Source organism: Austrofundulus limnaeus, unplaced genomic scaffold (assembly GCF_001266775.1).
Source record: "Austrofundulus limnaeus strain Quisiro unplaced genomic scaffold, Austrofundulus_limnaeus-1.0 Scaffold70, whole genome shotgun sequence".
Lineage (NCBI taxonomy): Eukaryota > Metazoa > Chordata > Actinopteri > Cyprinodontiformes > Rivulidae > Austrofundulus > Austrofundulus limnaeus.
In genome coordinates, this window is record NW_013952472.1 from 133517 (window position 1) to 155928 (window position 22412).

The 22412-nt window shown below is 39.1% G+C and overlaps 1 protein-coding gene and 1 long non-coding RNA gene across 15 annotated transcripts in view; one reads left to right on the top strand and one right to left on the bottom strand.

Moving 5' to 3' along the window:
• Positions 1–436: 436 nt before the first annotated feature.
• The window catches only part of anks1aa (ankyrin repeat and sterile alpha motif domain containing 1Aa), a 105970-nt gene continuing 83994 nt past the window's right edge, over positions 437–22412 (bottom strand). For 11 of the 14 annotated variants that reach the window (XM_014010508.1, XM_014010516.1, XM_014010514.1 and 8 more), the window contains 10 exons: positions 14199–14297; positions 12915–13061; positions 11574–11681; positions 11260–11424; positions 11046–11183; positions 10890–10961; positions 10719–10805; positions 10493–10630; positions 8276–8458; positions 4888–5278 (listed from right to left, as the gene is read on the bottom strand). In XM_014010508.1, coding sequence (XP_013865962.1) covers positions 5162–5278; positions 8276–8458; positions 10493–10630; positions 10719–10805; positions 10890–10961; positions 11046–11183; positions 11260–11424; positions 11574–11681; positions 12915–13061; positions 14199–14297 — 1254 coding nt within the window. In that variant the 3' untranslated portion in view covers positions 4888–5161. The other 3 variants (XM_014010512.1, XM_014010510.1, XM_014010513.1) reach the window with 3 other exon arrangements.
• On the top strand, positions 5927–21551 carry LOC106519033 (uncharacterized). The gene is made up of 3 exons (XR_001310395.1): positions 5927–7249; positions 12651–12655; positions 21542–21551. It is a non-coding gene; the product is annotated as an uncharacterized LOC106519033 (long non-coding RNA).

Sequence of the window (22412 nt, forward strand, 5' to 3'; positions counted from 1 at the left end):
GAATACATCTGCACATGAACAAAAGGTGCTGCTGAAAAATAAGAACAGAAACACAGACCTTCATCCTGAGGTTTCCACCAAACAAGTTCATCAACACAAAACAGAAGAACCTGCAGGTCTCTCAACCACACAACAGCCAAAAACAGAAATAAATACTCAGACAGGGATTTCAAGCCCAACATTTATTTGTTGAATTATAAAAAATAACCATATAAAAAGACTGGAAGCCCGAGATTATTTACAATCTTTTTTTTTCTAAAATGAGGTCCCTCTTCTGAGTCAATTTTTTTAAATCACAGGGTATTTATTCCCGATATGTTTCATTTAAAAGACATAGTCCTTTTCTCTGTTTTGACAAAAATTCTATACGTACATACATACATATGCATACATACTTACATACATGTATATAGATATCTATAAAAGCAAAAACAAGAAATCATTCAAGTATCAAAATACAGACTGCTAAAATCATGTACATCATCATCATCATCCTCATCGTCAGATTCATGACCTGATCCGTGGCTATGTGCAAAAGCAGAACAGGACCGGGCCGATGGCTGAAGGTGCCGACGGCAGCTGAAGACAGCGTGTTATCGTACCGGCTGGACAACATGTACAACTGGTGAACTAAAATGATCCAAGTACCCAGAAACACACACTCTCTCACACACAAACACACACACACAGTGGCTGACAATCAAAACAATATTGTTAACAGTCAACACACTTGACATTAGCTGGAGAAACATGCTTTGCACGACTGTTCGGTGGTGCAGCTACAAATCTAAAGTCGTACCGGCCTGCACGGCAGGTTTTGGTGATTATTGTCAAAACGAACAGAACAGAGGAGGAGAGGGATCCACAGTGAACCAAACAAGATCCAGTTCCAGCATTAGGACACACTGCCCCACAAAGTAATAAAATAAAATAAAATCTAAAACCTAGAAAGAAAACTAATCTAATAAAAACCTGGGATTTTCACGATTAGAAAGTCTTTGTAGTGTAGAGTTTGGTTTAAGGAGTTCCTCCCAGGCAGGACTGAGTTGGGACAGAGAAAGGAGCGTGTCGCTACAGTGTGAGGTCTCTAAAGGCTCGTGGTCCTCGTTCGTACCGCTTCCTCTTTCGCTGCACCGAGAACCTGCGAGCGAGCTGCGTTTCCTCAAACGGTAAACACTAACCCCTTCTGGGAGGGAGGCCACACGTAAGCAAACGCACAACAAATAATTTACACCCCGCCGTCGCGTCGCACCAAGACGCCGTCGCTCTCTCGTGGGCGGGAGGCCTGATGAAGGGGAGGCAGGTGGGGGTGTGCAGGGTGGTTTCCCCCTCTGGTTGCAGATTTGATCTAATCAATGGACTGATCTGCTGCGTGGGAACTGGGTCACTTTTCCAACAACAACAACAACAACAACAACAACAATAAAAAAATAAAATAAAAAAACACACAGTCCCCGGGTGGTTCCTGCCCTGCGTTACTGAACAGGAGCCTCAGTGTTCAGCTACAAGGAGACACACAGACACGCACACAAAACACGGAGATTAAAATGGAGTAAAAAATAGTCAACATCTACATGATGATGAAGCTTTACCAGCAGGGGTGACATATAAACTCGGAGACATTAAAGAAACAGAAAGGCAGAGCTGACAGGATGAAGGCATTAGTTGCATTAAAAGAAGAAATAAATGGCAGCACAGAGGGAGTACACATATTCCTACACACACAGAGGTTTTGGTAAAGGGGAGTTCTTGCCACTTTAAAAGGCAGCATGGTTGAAAAACTGATGGCAAAAAGTATTTGCACTTATACAGATTTCATTTGTTTTTACATTTTGTCACACTTTATCAAAAAAAATCAGACAAAGATAACCTGAGTAAATATAAAGTTTTCAAATCATGATTTCATTTTTTAGAGAAAAAAAAAAACCCTCACCTGGTACTGTGTGCAAAAGTTATTGCTCCCTAAACCTAATAATGTTTGTGATGTCTGCATTTCTGATCATGGTCCTGCTGTAAACACGTGCGCTCGAGCTTAAAGAGCCTGTGACATGCATATCCATTAAATACAAAAAGTAAAAGATAAAATCTTTATATTTAAGAAACATGGTATAATACACTCGATTTTATCCACTTTGTCACACAACTGGCATATTTCTTTTGATGTTGGCTCAGCCAAAGTGAAACAGGAAGTGACATCAAAGAGGAATTCTGTAGTAAAGGAGCTCCCTGACATTTGTTTATTGAAACGATATTTAAGTCTAAATAATTTAAAGAAACATCAGCTTCTTCTCTACAGTCTGTTATTAGCTGTTGTTGCATTGCCCTGTTCACAAGCAGACATTCCCCTTTGACAAACTTCTTGTTACTTCACATGTTAATGTCTCAGCAACTGTTCTTCTCTGCGATGTGAAAATTTGTTTGCAATATGTTCTCAATGTTAGCTTTCCAAAAGTGTATTCCTGTTTATTACAAAAAAATTGATATCACAGGAACTTTAAGGTTGTGGTCTGATGGCCGAACATTGTCCTACAGGGTTTTCTGGTTGAGAGCAGAAGTGATGGTTCCATCGACTGCAGCAGCCCCAGACCATCACAGCACCACCGCCATGTTTGACTGCAGGCGTGGTGGTTATTTTATGAAATGCAGTGTTAGTTTTACGACAAATACAACGAGTTTTGGGGATCATCAGGATGGTTTTGGCTGACGTGAGCTCGATCACATTGGACTTTAGGCGTTGTGGGTTCTTAGGAACCTCCTGAACGAGTCAATGTGCTCTTGGAGTAATTTTGGTCGGCTGTTTACTCCTGGTTCACCACGTTGCCATGTTTTCTCTATTTATATGTAACGGCTATTTTGAAGTTATTTCTAGATTCTATGGGCTTTGCAGTAATCAGGCTTGATTTTGATGGATGAAACTGTCCTCAGCTTAACAAATAATAATAAAAAAGGGATTTACTTACGATTTAACATGGGAGGATAATTACTTTTTCACTCAGGGCCAGGTTGGTTTTGATAGTTTTATTGAAAATTTGTATTTATCAAGATTATTTTTGTTTGATACTACCATTTTTATGATATAAAACCTTTAAGTGTGACAAAAAAGCAAAATTAGAAGAAATCTGTAATTCCATGACCTTTACCCTCTGTAGCCGTGTTTCCATCCAATTTTAATTCAAATTTTGAGCAAATTTTTAAAATTAAAGCTCTGTATATGTTATTCAACACATTAATTGTTCCACACTTGGTCTATTGTGTTGAAGTATGGGGGAAAGCATGTAAGACTATTACAAATCCTGTTTTTGTTTAGCAGAAAATGGCTATAAGAGTTATCACTCGAAAAAACTACCATTATCCATCTAATATATTATTTTGTAAACTGAAATTATTGAAATTCTATGCTTTAGCTGATTATAATATTTTGTTAGTTATGTATAAAGCACACCGAAACATATTACCTTCAAACATTCAGATAAACTTTGTGAAGAGAGAGAGAGAGCTGTTATAATCTACAGGGAATAGCGATGTTCATGAAACCTAAATTATGAACCTGTTTGAAAGAACGGTGCAGCTCAATCCAAGAAGTCAGATTGTGGAATAATTTGGAAGATGTTAAAAATGCCACATCAATGTATATGTTTAAGAGAATGATAAAGATTAGATTGTTAAAAAAATATGAAATGGTCAAATACAGTATGTAGCCATTCAATCTGGTGTTCTAGAAAGATTCAATGTTTTGTTTTAACTGAAGATTATTATAGTTTGAATTTACACTTGAGAAAAAAAGGGGCAGATATTATAAGATTTTTTTCTTCTCTCTGCCGCCTTTCATTTCATTTTATTTGTACTTTCTTTTTTATTGTCCTTACAATTTAGTTTTTTATGGAATGAATAAGGTTAGAAAAAAATCGTAAAAAAGGAGAAAATGAAGAAATGCGAATCAGACGTGTTTCCATCAACCGGCTTGAAGCGAATCAATTACGTCAGACGCATGCGTGTATTAAACAGGAAGTAAAAGTCGCATCTCAGGAAAATGGAGAGAAGTTATCAGGAACGTGTTGCTACTGTCAGGAAAGTTGTAATTATTTTGTCATTTTAACTAGTTCTGCTGATGTTACTGCTGTCTGGAGACGTAGAGAAAGAAATGCAGTTCTCTTCAAGTTATGGGAATAACAGAAGATGCCGACAGCAGGAGGAGGGTCCTGCTGCCAGTCGCTCTGGTACCGGTACTGGTACCATTCAGACAGCAGGAACAAGCTGATCAACATGTGAGGTAAATGTTCGCTACGTCAGAACAGATTCGACAAATGTGTTTCCATCCCTCCTTTTGCGCATTAACTCTTTTTCGAAAAAACCAAAAACCACCTCAAGCAAGCGTATCAACTTTTATGTGAATTAGAGGAAGATTTTTCGAATCGTGCCGTTTCCATTCACCTTTTCTGATGCGATACTTCAAAATGCACATTAAAAAAAAACCTTGATGGAAACACGGCTTGTGTCATTTTAAACCCGTCTAACAAAAATCACATGCACACAGAAATAACAACAATAAAACCTATAAAGGTTGTCACAGTGCTAAGATCTTAGCCTGCTTTGGCTTCAAGCAGGCAGCTAATAAGAGATCTCCCTCTCCTATTTAAGCCCTGCGTGTAATCTCTAAAACAGCTGCGTCCCACTGCACAGAGACGGTCTGCTGAGGTCAGACTGATGCATAGAGAGACAGGAGCAGCTCCACAGCTTCCACTGGACAACCTGAGCATCCAGGCACAGGACGTGTGCAGCGGGTTGGCTCACGGACGTGGTTAATCAGCGGGGGGTTTCTCAGTGCTCGGAGGAGTTAGGAGGTGAAAGGACAGAGAGAAAAGCCTTCAGAGTGGCCGGCGCCTGATGCAGCGGAAAAGAAAGGGCAGATTCACAGAGAGTCAAAACAGCTGAGCAGAATGCAAAGTGAGGGGAGGAGGAGTGTACTGGGACTCGGCTAAAAGGAAGGTGACGAGGTGGGAGAGTGGTGGTTAACAAGGAGCACCAGCTGCTGGTCACAGGTTCAGTCAGACACAATAGAGGGAGTGGGTCCAGAGCAAAGGAGGCTGAATCACAGTGGAAGGCACACAGGAAGGAGGAAAAGTGAGAGCAGACCCAGGAGGAGGAGGGAGGAGGGGTCCGTTCAGAATATGGTAGTCTCGTACTTAGTGCTGATGGTGCGCTTGGACTCCTTGGGGTCCATGAGCCATGCGGCGCTGGCCTGGGACTGAGACCCCGCCTCTTGGTCCACCATGTCCCCCTTTAGGGAGACAGACGACATCAGAAGCTCTGCCTGCAGCTGTCTCCAAACCAGTTTAATTACACTGCACGCTGCTCATCTCACACTAATCAAAGAGGATTTTCAGATTTAATCCACCTGCAAACAGCCGGCGGGGTGCTGACATTTATACAAAATGATATATTCTGACTGCGAGAAACAAAAACTACAATCAGGTGGGTGATTTCTATGACTGCGATGTCATTCTGTTTCCATAAAACCTGTTTCGTTGTTTCTTCTCATCCAAACTTTTACATTGAGTTTTTTTTTGTTTTTTTTTTACCCTAAAGCAGATCCACTGACTCACTCAGATCAAGTCAGGCTGACCTGACTGCAGCTGTTCACCTTCTGAACAAACATGTGGAGCCTCCAGACTGATTATGGAATCAGACAGATACGAACGTGTTGCTAATTTAAGACACTCTAACAAACTCCACCTTGAAAATGAGGGGTAATAACCTCCTTCAGTTAGTTTTCTGTCAATCAGGGAGTGTTGCTGATGCTGTGGCACATCAAAAAGCCATAAATTTTCTGCAGTACTGTACATTTTGCAATTACATACAGTATATATATATATATATATATATATATATACATACACAGTATGATTTTTGTTTTATCTATGGGGGGAGAATTATTCAGCAAAATTTATTTGGAGTTTACAACTTTAAAAATAACTTTATACAAAATCAAAAGCTCACGTGATTGTGGCTGGGGATGACTCTCAGCTACTAACACATCAAACTTATCAATTTAGCTAAAAATCTGTAAAATTAATAGAGTTATGGACATTTTTTTGTTTGTTAGAGTCAATTAGCAACTGGTTTAAATCGTGTGGACTCCAAAAGTTATTCAATTAGATACAACTGGTACTTTGACAGTCTTAATTAAATTATATTTCATATATAAAGTTGTTAGTACAATACCTAAACTTCTCCAGATTTATTTTCACATCATGAAAAAAAATGCACCAAAATCATCTTTATGATAATTTGTTAGCTCGTCAGATTAAGCTCATTAAGTATCTATTAGTTGTGCCGCTTTCAGACATTAAACTTTTTTGTTTTTCTGCACTCAGTGTGCCGAGTGCAGAACAGCTCAGTTATAAATGCTTATAAATGTTATTATGCTCAGTTATAAAACAGGAAGCAGCTGGCACAACTCAAACTTTACTGATCCTATGGCTAAGCTGCCACTAGAGGGCAGCAAAGACAAACAATTCAAATTAACCAGCTCTCGTTGGTTAAGCATAGCAAGGCTGACAATTAGTAAAAAATACAATAAACATATTAAAACATAAATAACCAATTATGTATTTATTTTTACAAAAACAAAATCAGATAGTAAAGCGAAGGGATGGAAAGAAAGAAAAACCAGGTCGTCATTGTAAATAAGAATTGTTTCTCAACCTGTTAAAGGTTTATAAAGAAGTAGAAAATAAGAGAAACAGCAACCACAGATAGTTAAATAATAGAAAAGAAAACAAAAGAAACAAAAAGAACCCAGACATCAGCAACATAAAGTGGGTGGAGTCTCATCAGGTTGCAGGTAAGTGTGTGCCTGAGTGGGACACTACGAGCCAAAAGTTTGGACACACTTCCACCTTCAGTGTTTTGATGTTTTGACCTACGTTGTGGGTTGGGGTCGTCCAGACTATGAAGGAACACATAGGGAACCATGTTGGGAACAAACCAGAATACACTTTGGATTGTTCTAGGGCTGCAACAACGAATCAATAAAATCAATTAAAAATCGATTATTAAAAGCATTGGCAACGAATCTCATTATAGATTCGTTGTGTCGTGCGATTTATGCGTCCCTCGCCATGTTGCCGAGCCGTTTACATCACCCGGGTGGGGGGGGGCACCTAAATTCACCTCTCGGGCCAAAAATATAAAACTCTCCAGTTTTTTCTGACTGAAGCTCAAATTTATTTGTTGAGCAAAAAAAAAAGTTCAGGACGAATGAAAAAATAAATAAAAAAAAGATGCGAGCAGCAGGTCTGCCTCAGTGTGTGTGTGTGTGTGTGTGTGTGTGTGTGNTCACTGCACAGTTCTATGACTTTTCTGATTATTTTTAGGGCTGCAACAATGAATCGCATTTGCAACAAATTTATCGATTTGTTGTCGTGCGATTTATACGGGCCATAAAACACTGTTTCAGTCAGACAGAACTAACAACAAGGAATCAAAAAGTAAAGAATTAAAGATTATAAATGTTAAATGTAAATAAAATCTAATTATAATAAATTAATAATAGTTTTACATCTAAAAATCATATTTTATTCTTTTAATCTATTTTCCTCATTCAGCAACCTATTACATTTCTGTTATGTTTCATGTATGAGAAATACACATTTTTTTTCAGTCAGTATTTAATACAGCTGGCAAAATAAATTGTTAAAATATTTACGATGTGCTTCTGTTTTTTTAATTCAGGAGATTATAAAAAAAATCCTTCATGTTATGAAAAGACCCTCTTGATTCAAGAGAAAACTCCAGTTTTTTAAGAAAATGGCTGCTTATCAATTAATTGTTGGTCAATCTATAAGAAAAATCAACTTCAGATTAATTCATTAATCAATAACTTGCATCCTTAATTTATACAGGAATGACATTAAGTTATATCTACTCATTCATGTAATTAAGCGTTTTAATGATTTGGCCGAACAATTGAAAAAAATAATTGACAGATTAATCGATTTTTAAAATGATCGTTAGTTGGAGCCCCAGATTGTTCAAGATGCGCAGCTTTTGCCTTTTGGTTTTTACATGGTTCCTGACAGTATGTGTTCCTTCATGGTGTGGATGACTGCAGGGGTGAAGGAAACACAGATATATGACACCTTACTGTTGAGCAGCAGCTGCACATCCTGTATGTGATGCATCCCTGATGTGGAGTCCACGAAGTCAGGATAAAATAAGTTCATTTATGTGTTTTTTAAGGTGTGGTTCCATATAAGGTACTGGTCCAACTCACCCCTGACTTGCGAACACTGCCCCGTGGCTTGGGTACAGGTCGACTGGACCTGGTCTCGATGACCTCTGAGCCGGCTCCCCCGGGGAGATTCTGCTGCTGTTTGGTCCTCTGGGCCTGCAGAGCCAGCTGATAGGCCACCTCAAAAGCCTGGCCCAGGGTTAGTATAATCTCATAGGTCAGGTTCTACAGGTAGACAGACAGCAGAGACTCTTTCAACTCTAAAGATAGGCTAAGTAGCGTAACACGGAGAAGACAACTTTATCCTCTGTTGTGTTTCAGTCTGACAGCTTCCTGATGTCAACAGGTACCTTAGATTATATGAGAGGACACACTTGTGAGATTTAAAACAACTTCAGGGTCTAACACAAAACTCCTCTGACCCCTTTGTCTTTTTTTATTTCTGCACTAAAAACCAATCAGCTCTGAGTTTTTATTAGGTGGTGAGGACTGGTTCTTCTGGCCCATGAGAGCAGTAAAATGGTCAATACGGATAAAAATATTGATTCAAACTGCTGCAGAGCTAACTGATCTTCTTTCACAGCCACCTGACGACACGCTGCACTGTGAGGACGACTCAAACTGCCAGGTTACAAACATAATCCTTAGACTTCTGCTCACTAAGGTAGATGAGCTGTGGTTGCCACATTGATTTGGGTAAAATCAGCTGCTCGTGTGATGGTTAGTTTAAGAGTTTCACGAGCTGTTTTGCCAACAGACAAACAGGCAAAGGAAAAACATCATTATTTAAACGCAGATCATTATGCTACATTCACACCAAACGCGTTTTGAGCGGCCAAAAAGCGCAAAACGTCTCTCACTGGACGCTCTATGTTCAGACTGAACGCACTAGTGTTCAGACCAGAACAAGCAGCGGCAGCAGCGAGGTGTGGGAGGAGCGTGTCCTCGGCGGGTGAAATAAAGATAAAGTAAAAGAAAATGGCTTTGATTTTTTTACTAAAAAGCAAGTGAACGTTGCGCACAGCAGATAATTAACTCACCAGATGATTTAGAGGCAATTTGTTCGGTTAGTTTCATCACTCCAGAAGCTGCCAGCTGACGGACTTTTTTCTCTCTCTTTTTTTTTTTTTTTTTTTTTTTGGTCCCGAGCAGCTGATCCACATCGGTGCTGATAAATCCTGCCAAAAAATCCAACTGCACACGGTCGATTTCAGGTAAAGATCTCCAGTCCGTCTGTTTAGGTTTTCAGTGGGAGATGCGTCGAGCGGCGAAAAGTTCAGATATTTGAACTCTGGCGGCGGCTCGGGCGGCGGCGGCTTCTGCAGCACCGCATGCGCGGAAAACGCTCTGCGCCCCTTCCGCCTTCCTTGCGCGCCGCTCATAACGCGCGTGACGCGACGCACAACCCCTTGAGGCGCGTTCGCCATAGACTTTGCATGTAAACTGGCAGCTCCTGCCGCTCAAAACGCTCTCGGTGTGAACGAGCCTTTAGTTGTACGGTTCTAAATTACTTCCTCATTAGCAAACAAAGAAAAGCGTCAAAACTGCAAAGAGGAATTAAAACATTAAAGAAGAAATAAACAGCTTCCTGGATCCAGTTTCTCTTTTAATAATAATAATAAGAAGAAGAATTAGTGTCTAATGTTTACGACCAGCCTGCATTCAGATACAAATACAGAAAAAAGCATTTTAAAGTGCCAGTGACATGCTTATCCTTCAAATACAAAAAGTCCAAGAAAACATATTTATATTTAAGAAAATTAGCATAATAAACATGATTTTACCCATTTTGTCTCATAACTGGTATATTTTCTCTTGAATTTGGCTCAGCAAAGTGAAACAGGAAGTGACATCAAAGGGGAACTCTTTAAGAAAAGAAACTCTAGTCTTTGTTTATTGAAACAGTCTTATTTAAACTCTTCTTCATCTCTGATGGTGACTCAAAATAATCTAAAGAGACATCAGATTCTTCTCTACAGTCTGTTAATAATGCAGCAGCACTCTGTTCACATGCAGACATTCCCCTTTGACATCACTTCCTGTTTCTTCACATGCAAATATCTCAACAACTCTTCATCTTAACGGCGTGAAATTTGTTTTGCAACATGTTTTTAACATTCTCTTTCCAAAAACACTTTCACATTTATGACAAAAATTTGATGTCACAGGGACTTTAATGTCAGAAGAAAGAAATTAGTTGGAGCTCTGCATGTAAGCTGAACGAACAGACAGATTAAACTCTGAGAAATGTGTCCTTACCACATCCACTGTGCTGAAGACGTGGCAGTAATGGTGGCTGGTCTGAAGGTCTTTAGTGATGTAGGCAAACGTACACAGGTCCTCTGGGTCCTGGGCTGCACAGGATATGTTACGGATCTCGTGCTCGGCAATGATGTTCTGCACCAGAAACAACAGCAGGCGGTGACACAAACCAAGTAAAAAAAAGTGCAACCTAAACATTCCCACCACTCGGAGCGTCGCGTACCTTGTTGGCGGCGTCGATGAACTTCACACCCTTGTAGGTGATTGACAGGACGATGGTCGGGACTTTTCTCATTTGCTCTGTGGACCTCTGGAAGAAAAACCACAGCATGGGGATTTACTGAAACTGAAGGTCTGTGTGTGAGCCCTGATACAAGAGAGACTCGGTCCATACCCGCATTTTGGCACAAGCGTCCTGCGTGGACTCTGTGCCCCTCAGATCCTTAATGAGCATGGAGCCAAGGTACTAAACAAAGAGGGAACACACTGGTCAGTGATGGTGAATATCACTAATTGAGGTAAAAGAGGAACAGGAAAGTTCTCGGTGTACATTGGCTTCGTATGCGCAGGACTCAAATATGAGTTTCTCAGGCTGGTGATGCCAGTTCTGGACCGGGGTGTACGGTGCTGCTAAACTTGGCGGACGCAGGGTCAAACGGGGCTCTTGATACACCTCGTCATAATGATCCTGAGAGAATAACCAGAATGATTAAAAAAAAAAAACCCTGAGAGATGAGCTCACCCAGACACACAGATAAACATACTTGTCTATGCCGTCCGCTGCAGTATCTCTGGCTAACGTCGTACTCTGTTTCTTGCACTTTCTTTCTGCTTGGCTCTCCTACAGGCAGCAGGGGGTCCATGGAGCGGCCTGTGTAGTCCATCTGACTGAGAGGAGAGGAGGTCTGGGATCCAGGCAGGTCCTGGAACTGCACACATAAAACCAGAGTTAGATTTTAATGTTAGGGGACGTTTTTTTTTTTTTTTTTGATTCGTTGGCTATTTCTCATTCAAATTTCTTTATTGCCTAAAAAAAGGTTATCATCATGACAAAGTGTGGATCCGAGGAAGTCCTCACCCTGATCTGAGACAAGCGAGGAGGTTTGACTGGAGGCTCCTCATAGGGCCGTTCTGCTAAGGAGGCAATGATGCGTTTTCTGTGACCGAGCAAGGTAATTTTTAACACCTGGGAGGAAGAGAAGAACAACATCTTCTGAACACATGGAGAAGCATGTGAGACATTACAGAGTTAAAAAAAAAAGGCTTTAAAAAGTCAAGCAATTATAAAACAACTTCTTTAAAGTTTTACAACAAACACTTGTGTGAGTATGTTAAAACATTCAGCTCATTCAGGAGATGGGTGTTGTGACTTTTGTAGTTGTCTTTGTAATTTTTACATGAATTTTTTTATCTTATTTACAAATAATTTCCCCCAAATCTACATCAGTATCTCCTCAGTTCATTCAAAAAACCATTGTAATTTTCTAAAGTTATTTTAACAAACATTATCTTTTTCCTCTTCTTATGCTACTTTTAGCTTTTATCTATGGTTCTGCTGCTTTAAGATCTTTCAGCTTTTAGCTTCTAGCTAGTCTTTAGATAGTTTTAGCTTAGCATTTATCTGTTTTTATGCCAACATTTTACTACATTTGGCTTTTATTTAGCCTTTTGCTACTTTTAGTTAAATTTTTACTTTTATCTAGTCTTTTCCTACCATTAGCTTCTAGCTACTGTTAGGCTACTTTTAATTTTTAGCTATGGTTCTGCTGCTTTTAGTATTGAGCTTTTTTTAGCTTTTAGCTTCTAGCTTGTCTTTAGATATTTTTAGCCTAACATTTATCTGTATTTATGCCATCATTCTACTACGTTTGGCTTTTAACTAGTCATTTGCTAACATTACGTTTCCAACTGTTTTACTACTTTAAGCTAAAGTTTTGATGTTTTAGTTACGTTTTTCTTTTTTCTTGTCTTTTGCAACCATTAGCTTCTAGCTACTGTTTTGCTGCCTTTAGCTTTTATCTAGTGTTCAGCTTTTTCTAGTTTTAACATATTCGTTTTAGCTTCTTCAGCAAGTGTATCAAAGTCATTCAGTACTCAGTGTTTTCTCTCATTTTAAGTAATCCTATAGTTGAGCATCTTTTTAAAACCAAAAAAGAAAAAGTAATACTTTCTTTAGGAGAACTCAACAACACAGGGAAATAAAATGTTGTTTAGTAAGACTTTGAAGTTGTGTGCAGGGTTTGTTTTTGCACATCATTGAATGGTTTCCCAAAATTAACTCTTCCTCCTCCTATAATCATGTTTTGGGACCAACTTCTTTTTTCTCATATAAAATGTCAAACTGACATTTTGAATAAACTCGAATTTGATCCTTTCCCCACCACTCCTCACAGTCCACGTTAACGCCGCTGTGACTCACATTGACGATCTCCAGCTCCCACAGGTTCTTCACACAGTCCAGAGTGCGGTAGCCGCTGGACAGGAAGTTGGGCAGATACTCGTGGAGACCCAGGTTCTCCAGCCAGGAGGACAGAGAGCTGCTGTTGTCACATCCCAGAGCTTTCACCTGAGGGACAACATTTCATCCTCCATTAGAACTGCTACAACAATCAGACAACTCACTTTGTGCCACTCATTTTCTTCTCCTTAATTGAAAATAAAAAGTTGTCACAGACAAATGGTGACATCGTCGATAGATGTTCCTGGTGTTATTCAATGTAAAAAAAATATTCTGTACTTCAGTCTTCAAATAAAATGATCCCAAAATAAACATTAGTTTCACATAAACCCATAACCTTAGATATATTCAGATGTGATTGTGAACTCATGTAAAAAATATAAAAATGCTGCAGGTTTGTGTGAAAACATGTAGCTAAAAGCCTAGCATTCCTTGACAGAGTGGATATTACCCTCCACCCTCCATGCCAAAGTTTTAAACTAAAATAGTCTTATGCTGACGTTGGACTGTGTTTAGCTGTTTTGGTTAAAATCAGATAAAAAGGAGTCTGCATTGTCTGTCCTGTTCAGTGGACCAATTTGACACTGGTTTTGTATCACTGGGTCACATGACCTAAAAGGTGACATTTGGTGATTTTTTACTCACAGCTACTACCCCGCTACCTGTAAAACTGGATTATAGCTAATTAAGGTTGAGTAATGTCTCTTAGCTGTGGCAGACATCTTGAATGAAATTTAAAAGTTTATCAGTAATAGACGTACATCCAATGATTTCTTTGTCTCTTTTCCAAGTCTCATTAAAATCTGTCCAATGATTCATGAGATATTTTGCTAACAATAAAGACAAATTACATACAAAAATCTTATTTGCGTCAGTGATGTGCAAGTTCCCATACAATGGTAACATTTGTGCTCTGCATGAGAAACCCCCAAGTGAAGCAGCGGGAGCTACTGAATGTTAGCACCCAGGGAGAAGCTGGCAAATAAGTGCCTTGCTCAACAGGGGGAATCAAACCTATGACTTGCAGGTCCCAAATCGTCTGCCCCGCCTTTCCACCCCAGCCTGCTCACATTTCAGCTGGTCACACTGATAACTGTTAGGTCAGATTTATTTTACGAGTGGAAAGAGATTAAAAAAAAAGATGGAAGTAATTCTAGTTTTAAGATTCTACCATTAAAAAGTCAGCAAAGTGTCTTCAGATTAGAAACATGGTGTTCAGCGAAGCGGGCACCGGTGATTAATCACCTTGGGGAACGAGCGAGCTGCATGAAGGATCTTCTTTCTGTGGCTTGGATCTGTGATTCCGATGTCCCTCAGGTCTTGGTCCTCCATCACGTTGCCTCCCTACAGAATAAAACACAAGGATCATTGTTAGTGTCCAACAGAGAATATCATCCAATAAAAAAACTTTAGGAGAACTTTGAGACAATACACAGAGCGGCTCAGTAAATCTACTCAAAGGCAGAGTCCACTAAGTACATATGTAATGAAATCATCTCTGCAAATACAAACCAGACTCCTTTAAATCCTGGATACATTTGTTTGGTTATGTTCTGGTTTTTATAGAGGTCTCCATAGAAAGATAACTTGCATGATAATTTGGCCGTAGTTTTTTTTTTTTTACACACAAATGTCCTTCCTGATGCAACCAGAGGTCACCGAGCTACCACAGCTCACATGTGGACTGGAGGCTGCCATCTAGGGCAGGGGTTCCCAAACTTTCACATGCCATGGTCCCCTAAACGCTTCTTCCAGGGACCTCCCTTGCAAACCCACAATCAATGCTCCAAATAATGTAAAGAAACACCGACTTTTAGAATGTTTTCCTCACTTTTATTCACTATTCAATAATTATTACATTGGTTTAGTATGAGAATTGTATTAACTGACAAGTTTTAAACACTGTATTATATTTCCACATAAAAAAACACCTTTTAAGCAAACTGTTAACGATTAAAACAGAACAAACGAAATCAAACCTCTCAAGTTCTCTTAAAATTTCAATGTAATATTATAAATTACATTTTAAAATAATGATAGAAAAAGTGATTTAATTTTGTGATAATGATTTAAAACTTTGAAAAACACTGACCTAGGACAGTGGGTTCCAATCTTGGTCCTCAAGGCTCACTATCCTGCTTTAACACACCTGAATCGTGTAAAGGAGTGATTAACAGGCTTCTGAAGAATCTGAAGACCGGACAATGAGCAGAGAAACAACTAAAGCATGCAGGATAGTAGGCCTTGAGGACAAGGGTTGGGAGCCATTGATCTAGAGTTCTCTGGAAAGTTAATGACTGCGGGGTTAAGGGTCTTGCTCAAGGGCTCTGAATGGGGTAGATGAGGGTGGTGGCAGGTGAGGATGCTTCACCTTTCCCATCCAAACAGTTTTAACAGTCAGGGGATTTGAATTGGTGACTTTATGATCTCAGGCTCGCCTTCTCTAACCCCTGCCAACATGACTGCTGTAAGACGACTGCATTAAGCATCGCCTAAATGAGACCTGAGTGTGGAAGAGGAGATAAATGAAGCTCAAATGAGTCTTTGGTTACACAAAATATCACATCTGAGACAGCTAACGGAGAAGAGAGAAAGAAGCCATAAATCAATGTCTGGGCTGCAGGGAGGTCAGTAATACGAGGCGAAGGAGCCGAGGACATGTAGGAGTGGACATAGTTTATTTTAGTGTCATGTTTTGCCAATTTCAAGCATTGACAGGCAACAATAAATTATTCTCTATAAAGTCATCAACCGATTGGTGAGAAGTCAGGTTGTTTGAGAAGGTTGTATGCCATAATCCTCAGCTGTGTGTGGACAAGGTCAGCAACTCAATCTCACCTGGCATCATGATGTACCTCTGGAACAAACCGTGGATAACTCTTCAATATGAACCTAGGGTTTATGGTCCATGTGCACTTATGCAAACAGCACTAATGGGACAGAGGACATGCTGCCTGTAGGTCAAAGCTAAAAACCTGCTTTTTATGCAGAGGTGATGGATGCAAACGAGTCAGATTAGGGGCCGCGGTGCACTTGGCGTGATGCTGTCGGCTGAATAACAATTTGGAATGCAGCTCTTTAACCCTCCTGCTGTCCTTGGACCAAAAATGACCCCCAAAGCCTCAGTTTTAAACCTGCACTGAAGGGCAGCAGGAGGGTTAAAGAAGCCAAATTCTAAATGCAAACTGCTTAAAGGAAAACTGCAGATGAATGACGTAAAACTTGCACTCAAACTTTCCAAAAGCTGTATCAATAGCAGGCTCTGGCGCTCCACGTTACTGGTTCCAGCTCCCATCAGGACGCACCTTCTTAATGCCTGGCTCTGAACCGACAGCATAAAGGCCATTATCTGTGAGCAGCAACGCGCTGATCGCTGCCTCTCTGGATTAGTGCTGTACCAAACGATTATTTTCTAATCGATTAATCTAACGATTATTTTTTCGATTAATCGATTATTCTAACAACAAATCTATAAGTTATTTTGATGTGAGTGCACTGGAAATTTAAAATGTTTTCATCAAATTAACAAGAACAGTTCTTTAATATTGTAATATTTTCTGTAATAGTTTTTTCATGGACACAAAATATGCACTCTGGAGTCAATTCTTTAACAAAAAAAGCTTAAAAGATTTAACATCAATATAAAATCTCAACCAAAGCATTTAAAATTCAACTAAAAGAAATGTAGTGCAAGATGTTAACAAGCTAACAAATGAACTAAATCATGCAAAATTCAAGTCACTCTGGAAAAACTATAATAAACATTTATTTATTATTTTTTATTTAACATATTTCTCAATATATAAAAATTAACTAATATCAAGACAACATCCAACTATTTGTATTGTAACATCAGTTGTGTAACTTGAAACTGTTGAAAACAACAAGACTGTTTTGTCTTATTACACAAATTAAAATCCAGCTCCACGTGTTTCTATTGATGTCATTTCCCCACTAGAAAAATGTGTGATGGAGGTCCATGGAAGACAAATAAGTTTAAATCAAATAAACAAAAGAGGGTGCAGTTAAAATTAATAAAAGGTATTTAAGCTACGTTTTGAACATCCAAAACACGTCCAACACTTGTTGGCTGCTTGTGCTCTTTAGGTCAGACGTGTGTCGGGAAGCTCCTCTGCTGTTTGAACCGTCTGGAACCGTCTGATGGGGGAACGTGGCTCGACCTAACACCGGTCTCTGTTTAATGGTGGATGAAATAAAGAAAGTGGCAGTACTTTATTTACTTTGAGCAAGCGAACGTCGTGCTCATAAGATAATTAATCCAGCAGATAATTCAGAGGCGGTCTGTTCGGTAAATTTTACTCCAGGAGCTGCGAGVCTTGTTTTCAAGCTTCAGACTGAACTGAAGCAGCTGCTGACGTCATTACGTTCTTGCGCGATGCTGCGTTCAGGACAAGCATGAAAAACTTACCACTCTTATGCCAATACGGTCGCAATGATGCGTTTAGGTACCGAAATGGAATTGCATGAACATTCACGTGGTGGTTATGTAATTGGAATTGCATGAACATTCACGTGGTGGTTATGTAATACAGATAATCGATAATAAAAAATTTACATAATCGACGTCATCGATCATTTCAACTAATCGGTTCAGCCCTACTCTGGATTATCAAGACTGTGGGTAGCTGGATGGATAATAGCCCTTTAACAGCGCATGGATGATTGCATTACTGTCTCTGGAGATTAACCGATAAATGACTCAGTAGGGGGGAGGGGGGGATACGGTATAGCTTTACAAACTGGACTTACTCATTTCCTAGCTTATATTTAGATTTTTCCCCCCACTGTGCAACTGATATGTTTACATAAAGCTACTTAAGAGCTTGTGTGTTTTAAAACTTTTCTTTTTTGGTTACTGTGGATTTTACAGGGTAAAAATAGAATTCTCCACATCAAACCACCAGTGAATAGCTGGATCAGGTACCTCATGGTAGAAGGAGGACTAATCCTACAAAACATTCAGGAAACATTTTTTGGTCTTATTGTGGACAGAATAATGCTTCTACACAACCATGTTTATCAACATCAGTGGATATAAAACTGGGACAGGTACTGAAACAGATGTTCACTGGTCATTGGACAAAAGATTAAGTATAACCTGTGGACCTATTGTTCAGTTCATAGGAGAGGGAGACTGACCACCCACACTTTAATAAAGTACCAATTTAAAAAAATAGACTGTGAAAGCATAATGAAAACATTACTCTGATTTAGCCACTGACATGATAGAGACAAGCTAAGCCCGATGTGGACCGATACATGTCTATGGATGATATTGCATCATATTGACTGCAATGTGATGATGACGACGACGACAATAATAATAATAATAATAATGAATTCTACTTATAGGGCACTTTAAATTTGTAAATCTCAAAGTGCTATAATGCTGCACTGATTATTCAAAACAATCGATAAAGAAAATTAGTTTAATCAAAATCGTATCATGATTTCTGATAGAGAAATACTGTATCGTCATCCAAAAAAACAGATACAATATTGTGTCGTGATAAAGCTGCTGATTTACACCCACAATGCAATGTCGAAAACTCTGGTCCCAAACGCTTGCGTTAAGTAAAAAAAAAAAAAAATCAGTACAACAAGGCTAAACAAGCAGCTCCACTCAGGATTAAAAGCACAGAAAAACACCTGATCATTCATTAGGGCTGGGTGATATGGCTGAAAAACGTGTCATGATTTAAGCGTTTCATATCTATCAATATTGATAATTGATTGGTTTTTTGGTTTCACCTATTTGAAATGAGGACCAGGAGAAAAAAAGGCTGATTAATACTTTCAGATGTGACCTTTCCTCTTTTTCTTCTAGAGCTGTTGCACTCATTTTCTCCTTTCACTCCACGCTGTTCCTGTTATTTTGAAGCAGTTAGGAGGCATGGTGGCGCATGTTACTCAACAAGCTGTTGCTAGCTTATCAAAGAGTGAGTGAGTTAGTCGATGCCACCAACCTTTCTTAACTGAGAGGTCGAGAGGATAAAGCCTTTCCTCTGCCTATATTCCCCAGAATGCTGTGCAGTTCTGGATCAGAGTTCTGTGAAATGATCAACATTCTATTGGACTACTGATATTGATCATGTGTCTATCATGATATACATTGTTATTAATTTAATGTTCAGCCCTAGTTCTGCACATCTAATAACTAACAACCCAGAGTTAAAGTTTGCCCTGCTGTACAGGACATGGTAAGCTGTCACAGAATACACAACTTTATTTTTAATTTATCTGCCAATGTCTATGAAATGGACATTAACACACTGGTGCCGCCGGACAACAGTGAAATCAATGAATCCATTCATTAAGCTCTTTGTGTGTGAAGCCATTACTGGATTTTTCTGCAGGGTTTGGTGGCATCGGCTCGTCTAACCTCTTTACAATTATCTCATGGCGACGTAAACACACCAGAGATAAAAGATTTAAAGAGAAGCTGGAATGATTGTAACACAAAAAGACAAAAGCAAAGTTGTTCAGACTGATGTTTGTTCAGCTTATGGGTAGATTTTAGATTAAAACCAAATTCTGTTGCTTTGAACAACTTATTGTTTCTGACTTGGCCAATAAGACTGAATGTACTCTCCCTTTCTACCCAGACTCATAAAAGCTATCTACCGACCAAACAGTTTCTCAATAGAGATGCACGATACCAGTTTTTCCTCACATCGAATACGACGACTTCAGTTTGGGTACTCACTGATACAGAGTACTTACTGAGTACAATACACAGTGAATATAAAAACTTACTTTTTATTAGAACCTGGTACTAAACCAGATACATATCTGATGTTTGTCAAAGTGAACCTCAGTCTGAACGGTCATGTTGCATTTCACCATATTTATGTCTGTGAGGTGGGGGTACACTGATAGATCCAATAATAATGGTACTAACCTCGAGTCATGCAGTTTAAATCTTGTAGCTCCACACGTTTTCAGCTACAGAACAGAAGTCCAGTTGCTTTGTCTGTTTTTTTTTTATTACTTTTTTTATTATTATTTTATTTTGACAATCCACAGAAACATCTGGTATTAACGTTGAAGGACCATGTCGGTACTAATGTTCTGGATCGATACTTTAGTTGGTTTTGATTCCAGCACGTCGTTGTGACTCCACAAGTCTTCAGCTACAGAACAGAAGTCCAGTTGCTTCTTCTTTTTCTTTAAATTTTCCATGTCCTGGATGACTGGGAATTCACAGAAACATGAAAGTAACTGTGTCGCACCATGTCGATACTAAAGTGGATTGATATTTTAGTCAGTTTTACTTCCATCACGTCACGTCGCTCTCGTTCCATAAATACACGCTACACTGGAGCAGCCAACCAGAGGCAGGTTAAAATGTAAACAATGAACTAAAACAAACATGTCAGAAAATTATTTAACTGACTCTGATTGCACAAGAACTTCAGAATCAACATGCTAACATGTAGCATCCACGGGTAGCGACCTGTTTACTCCTTACAGTGAGCTGAATGTGTTGTCCCTTCATTTCCTAGGCATGCATGTCACATTGACGGCATAAAGAACTCATACTGGAGTCATTAGAGGTTGCATTTAAAATGTGAACATCCACGCAAAAACATAGTATTGTTCCAGGTATTGGGGCATTTTGAACGAGTACAAATACTTGTAAAAACGTTTGTATTGGACCCGATACGGGTATCTGTGCATCCCTAGTTCCCAAACAGATCGTACACCAGGCTGGCTTTGTCAGACAAAACAATCTGTCATTAAGCAAAGTCACGCAGGGGAGAAATAAATACAGAAAGAAAACAGGAGAGATATTTTGGTTTCAACAAGTATTACTCATCAGAAGCAGCAGCGGGGCTGTGCAGAGCGTGTCTGGTCGGGACATTTGCTCCAGGAGTTGTTAAAAAGCAGCTAATTGGTTTCAGAAGGGGCTCGTCTGTGCCGTGCTGCTGGAACACAATCCAATCAGTGCCGTTATTGATCCACCAGTGGAGCCTGCGGGGCAGACCGAGCCCACAGTGGGCTGAGAGCGAACACTGTTTAATTAGAGCGCTCTACGAAACACAGGCTATGACAAAGAAACGCTGATTCTTGAACAAACGGGAGCAATAAACAAGCTAATGCAGGATGAGGGAATATTTGCTGCTCACATACATTTTATATGATTATGAAACTTGCAATCTTCGAAGGAGCACTTATCAGCTGCCTTGAACGTCAAGGTTTAAAAAAAGATTTTGCACGATTTGTTACTACTAAAAATATGCAGTGGGGATGACTCTCAGCTACTACCACACTAAACTCAAGCTCAGCATCTAGACAACTGACTGAGTTATAGCCATGTTGATAAGGTCAGTTAGTTGCGGCAGCCATCTTTATTTGGGTTAACTCTAAATGTGAATCATTGTTTAGATAGCTGAGTTGTTGCATGAATCAAATGTGAAAAACAAAAAGAGGAGCTCCTTCTGTTACAGGATGTCTAATGAAGTCAAGGTAACGCAGAACATTTCTCATTTTTTTTAATGGATCACAATCTTGTGTCAACATTTGCTCAGAGAATCACACTGAGGTTAAACAGGTACTGGTCAGAGAGTTCAGGACCAGAAAGACCAAAACTTCACTATTTCTCTGCTTTCAGTAGAAGATTCAAGGATGCAGAAGAGTGTGAGCTACTTAAAGTCCGCTGTCAGATTAAATCCAGCGAGAGAAACTTCAGAGGATTCTGCACCGACTCACATGAGCGAGGGATGCATTAATGCTGAAGATCTGGGTTGTGTAACATAGGTTAAAAACTGTTCCAGCTCAAACCTTCGCGTGATGACGAGACATAACTTGGATGAGTAATACATGAGTCACGTACCTGAGCTGCTTTACTCACAGAAATATTAAACATTGTTTAAATGATCATAGATGTGATGCAGTCAAATCAAAAAGGAGAAAACAACGACACTTTGATGCTTTTTAAAACCAAGTAACACGACATTTAATAGTAGGGCCTAATTTTTACGTTTAACTGTAAGTAATGTAAGGCTTGAATATTAGAAATTCCTGCATTTGGTAAAATGCAGTGTTGTATAAAGTACCACAAAGTGATACTTGAGTAAAAGTACAAGTATCTTACCAAACAATTACTTTGGTAAAAATTAAAGTCTCCTTTAGGAATATTATTTGAGTAAAAGTCTTAAAGTATCTGATATTTTTTGTACTTAAGTATTAAAAGTAAGTATTAAGTAAAATGAGCAGTTAGATTTTCTGTAATGACATTTATTAGGAGGTGACCTCCCCAAAAAATGCAGAAATAACTGTCGTATTAAAATAATTAATTTATGTTAAATTTAGGATGCACTAGTCCAGCTGTTTCAGTCATATATATATATATATATATACAGTGGTTTGCAAAAGTATTCATACCCCTTGAACTTTTCCATATTTTGTCACCACAAACATAAATATATTTCACTG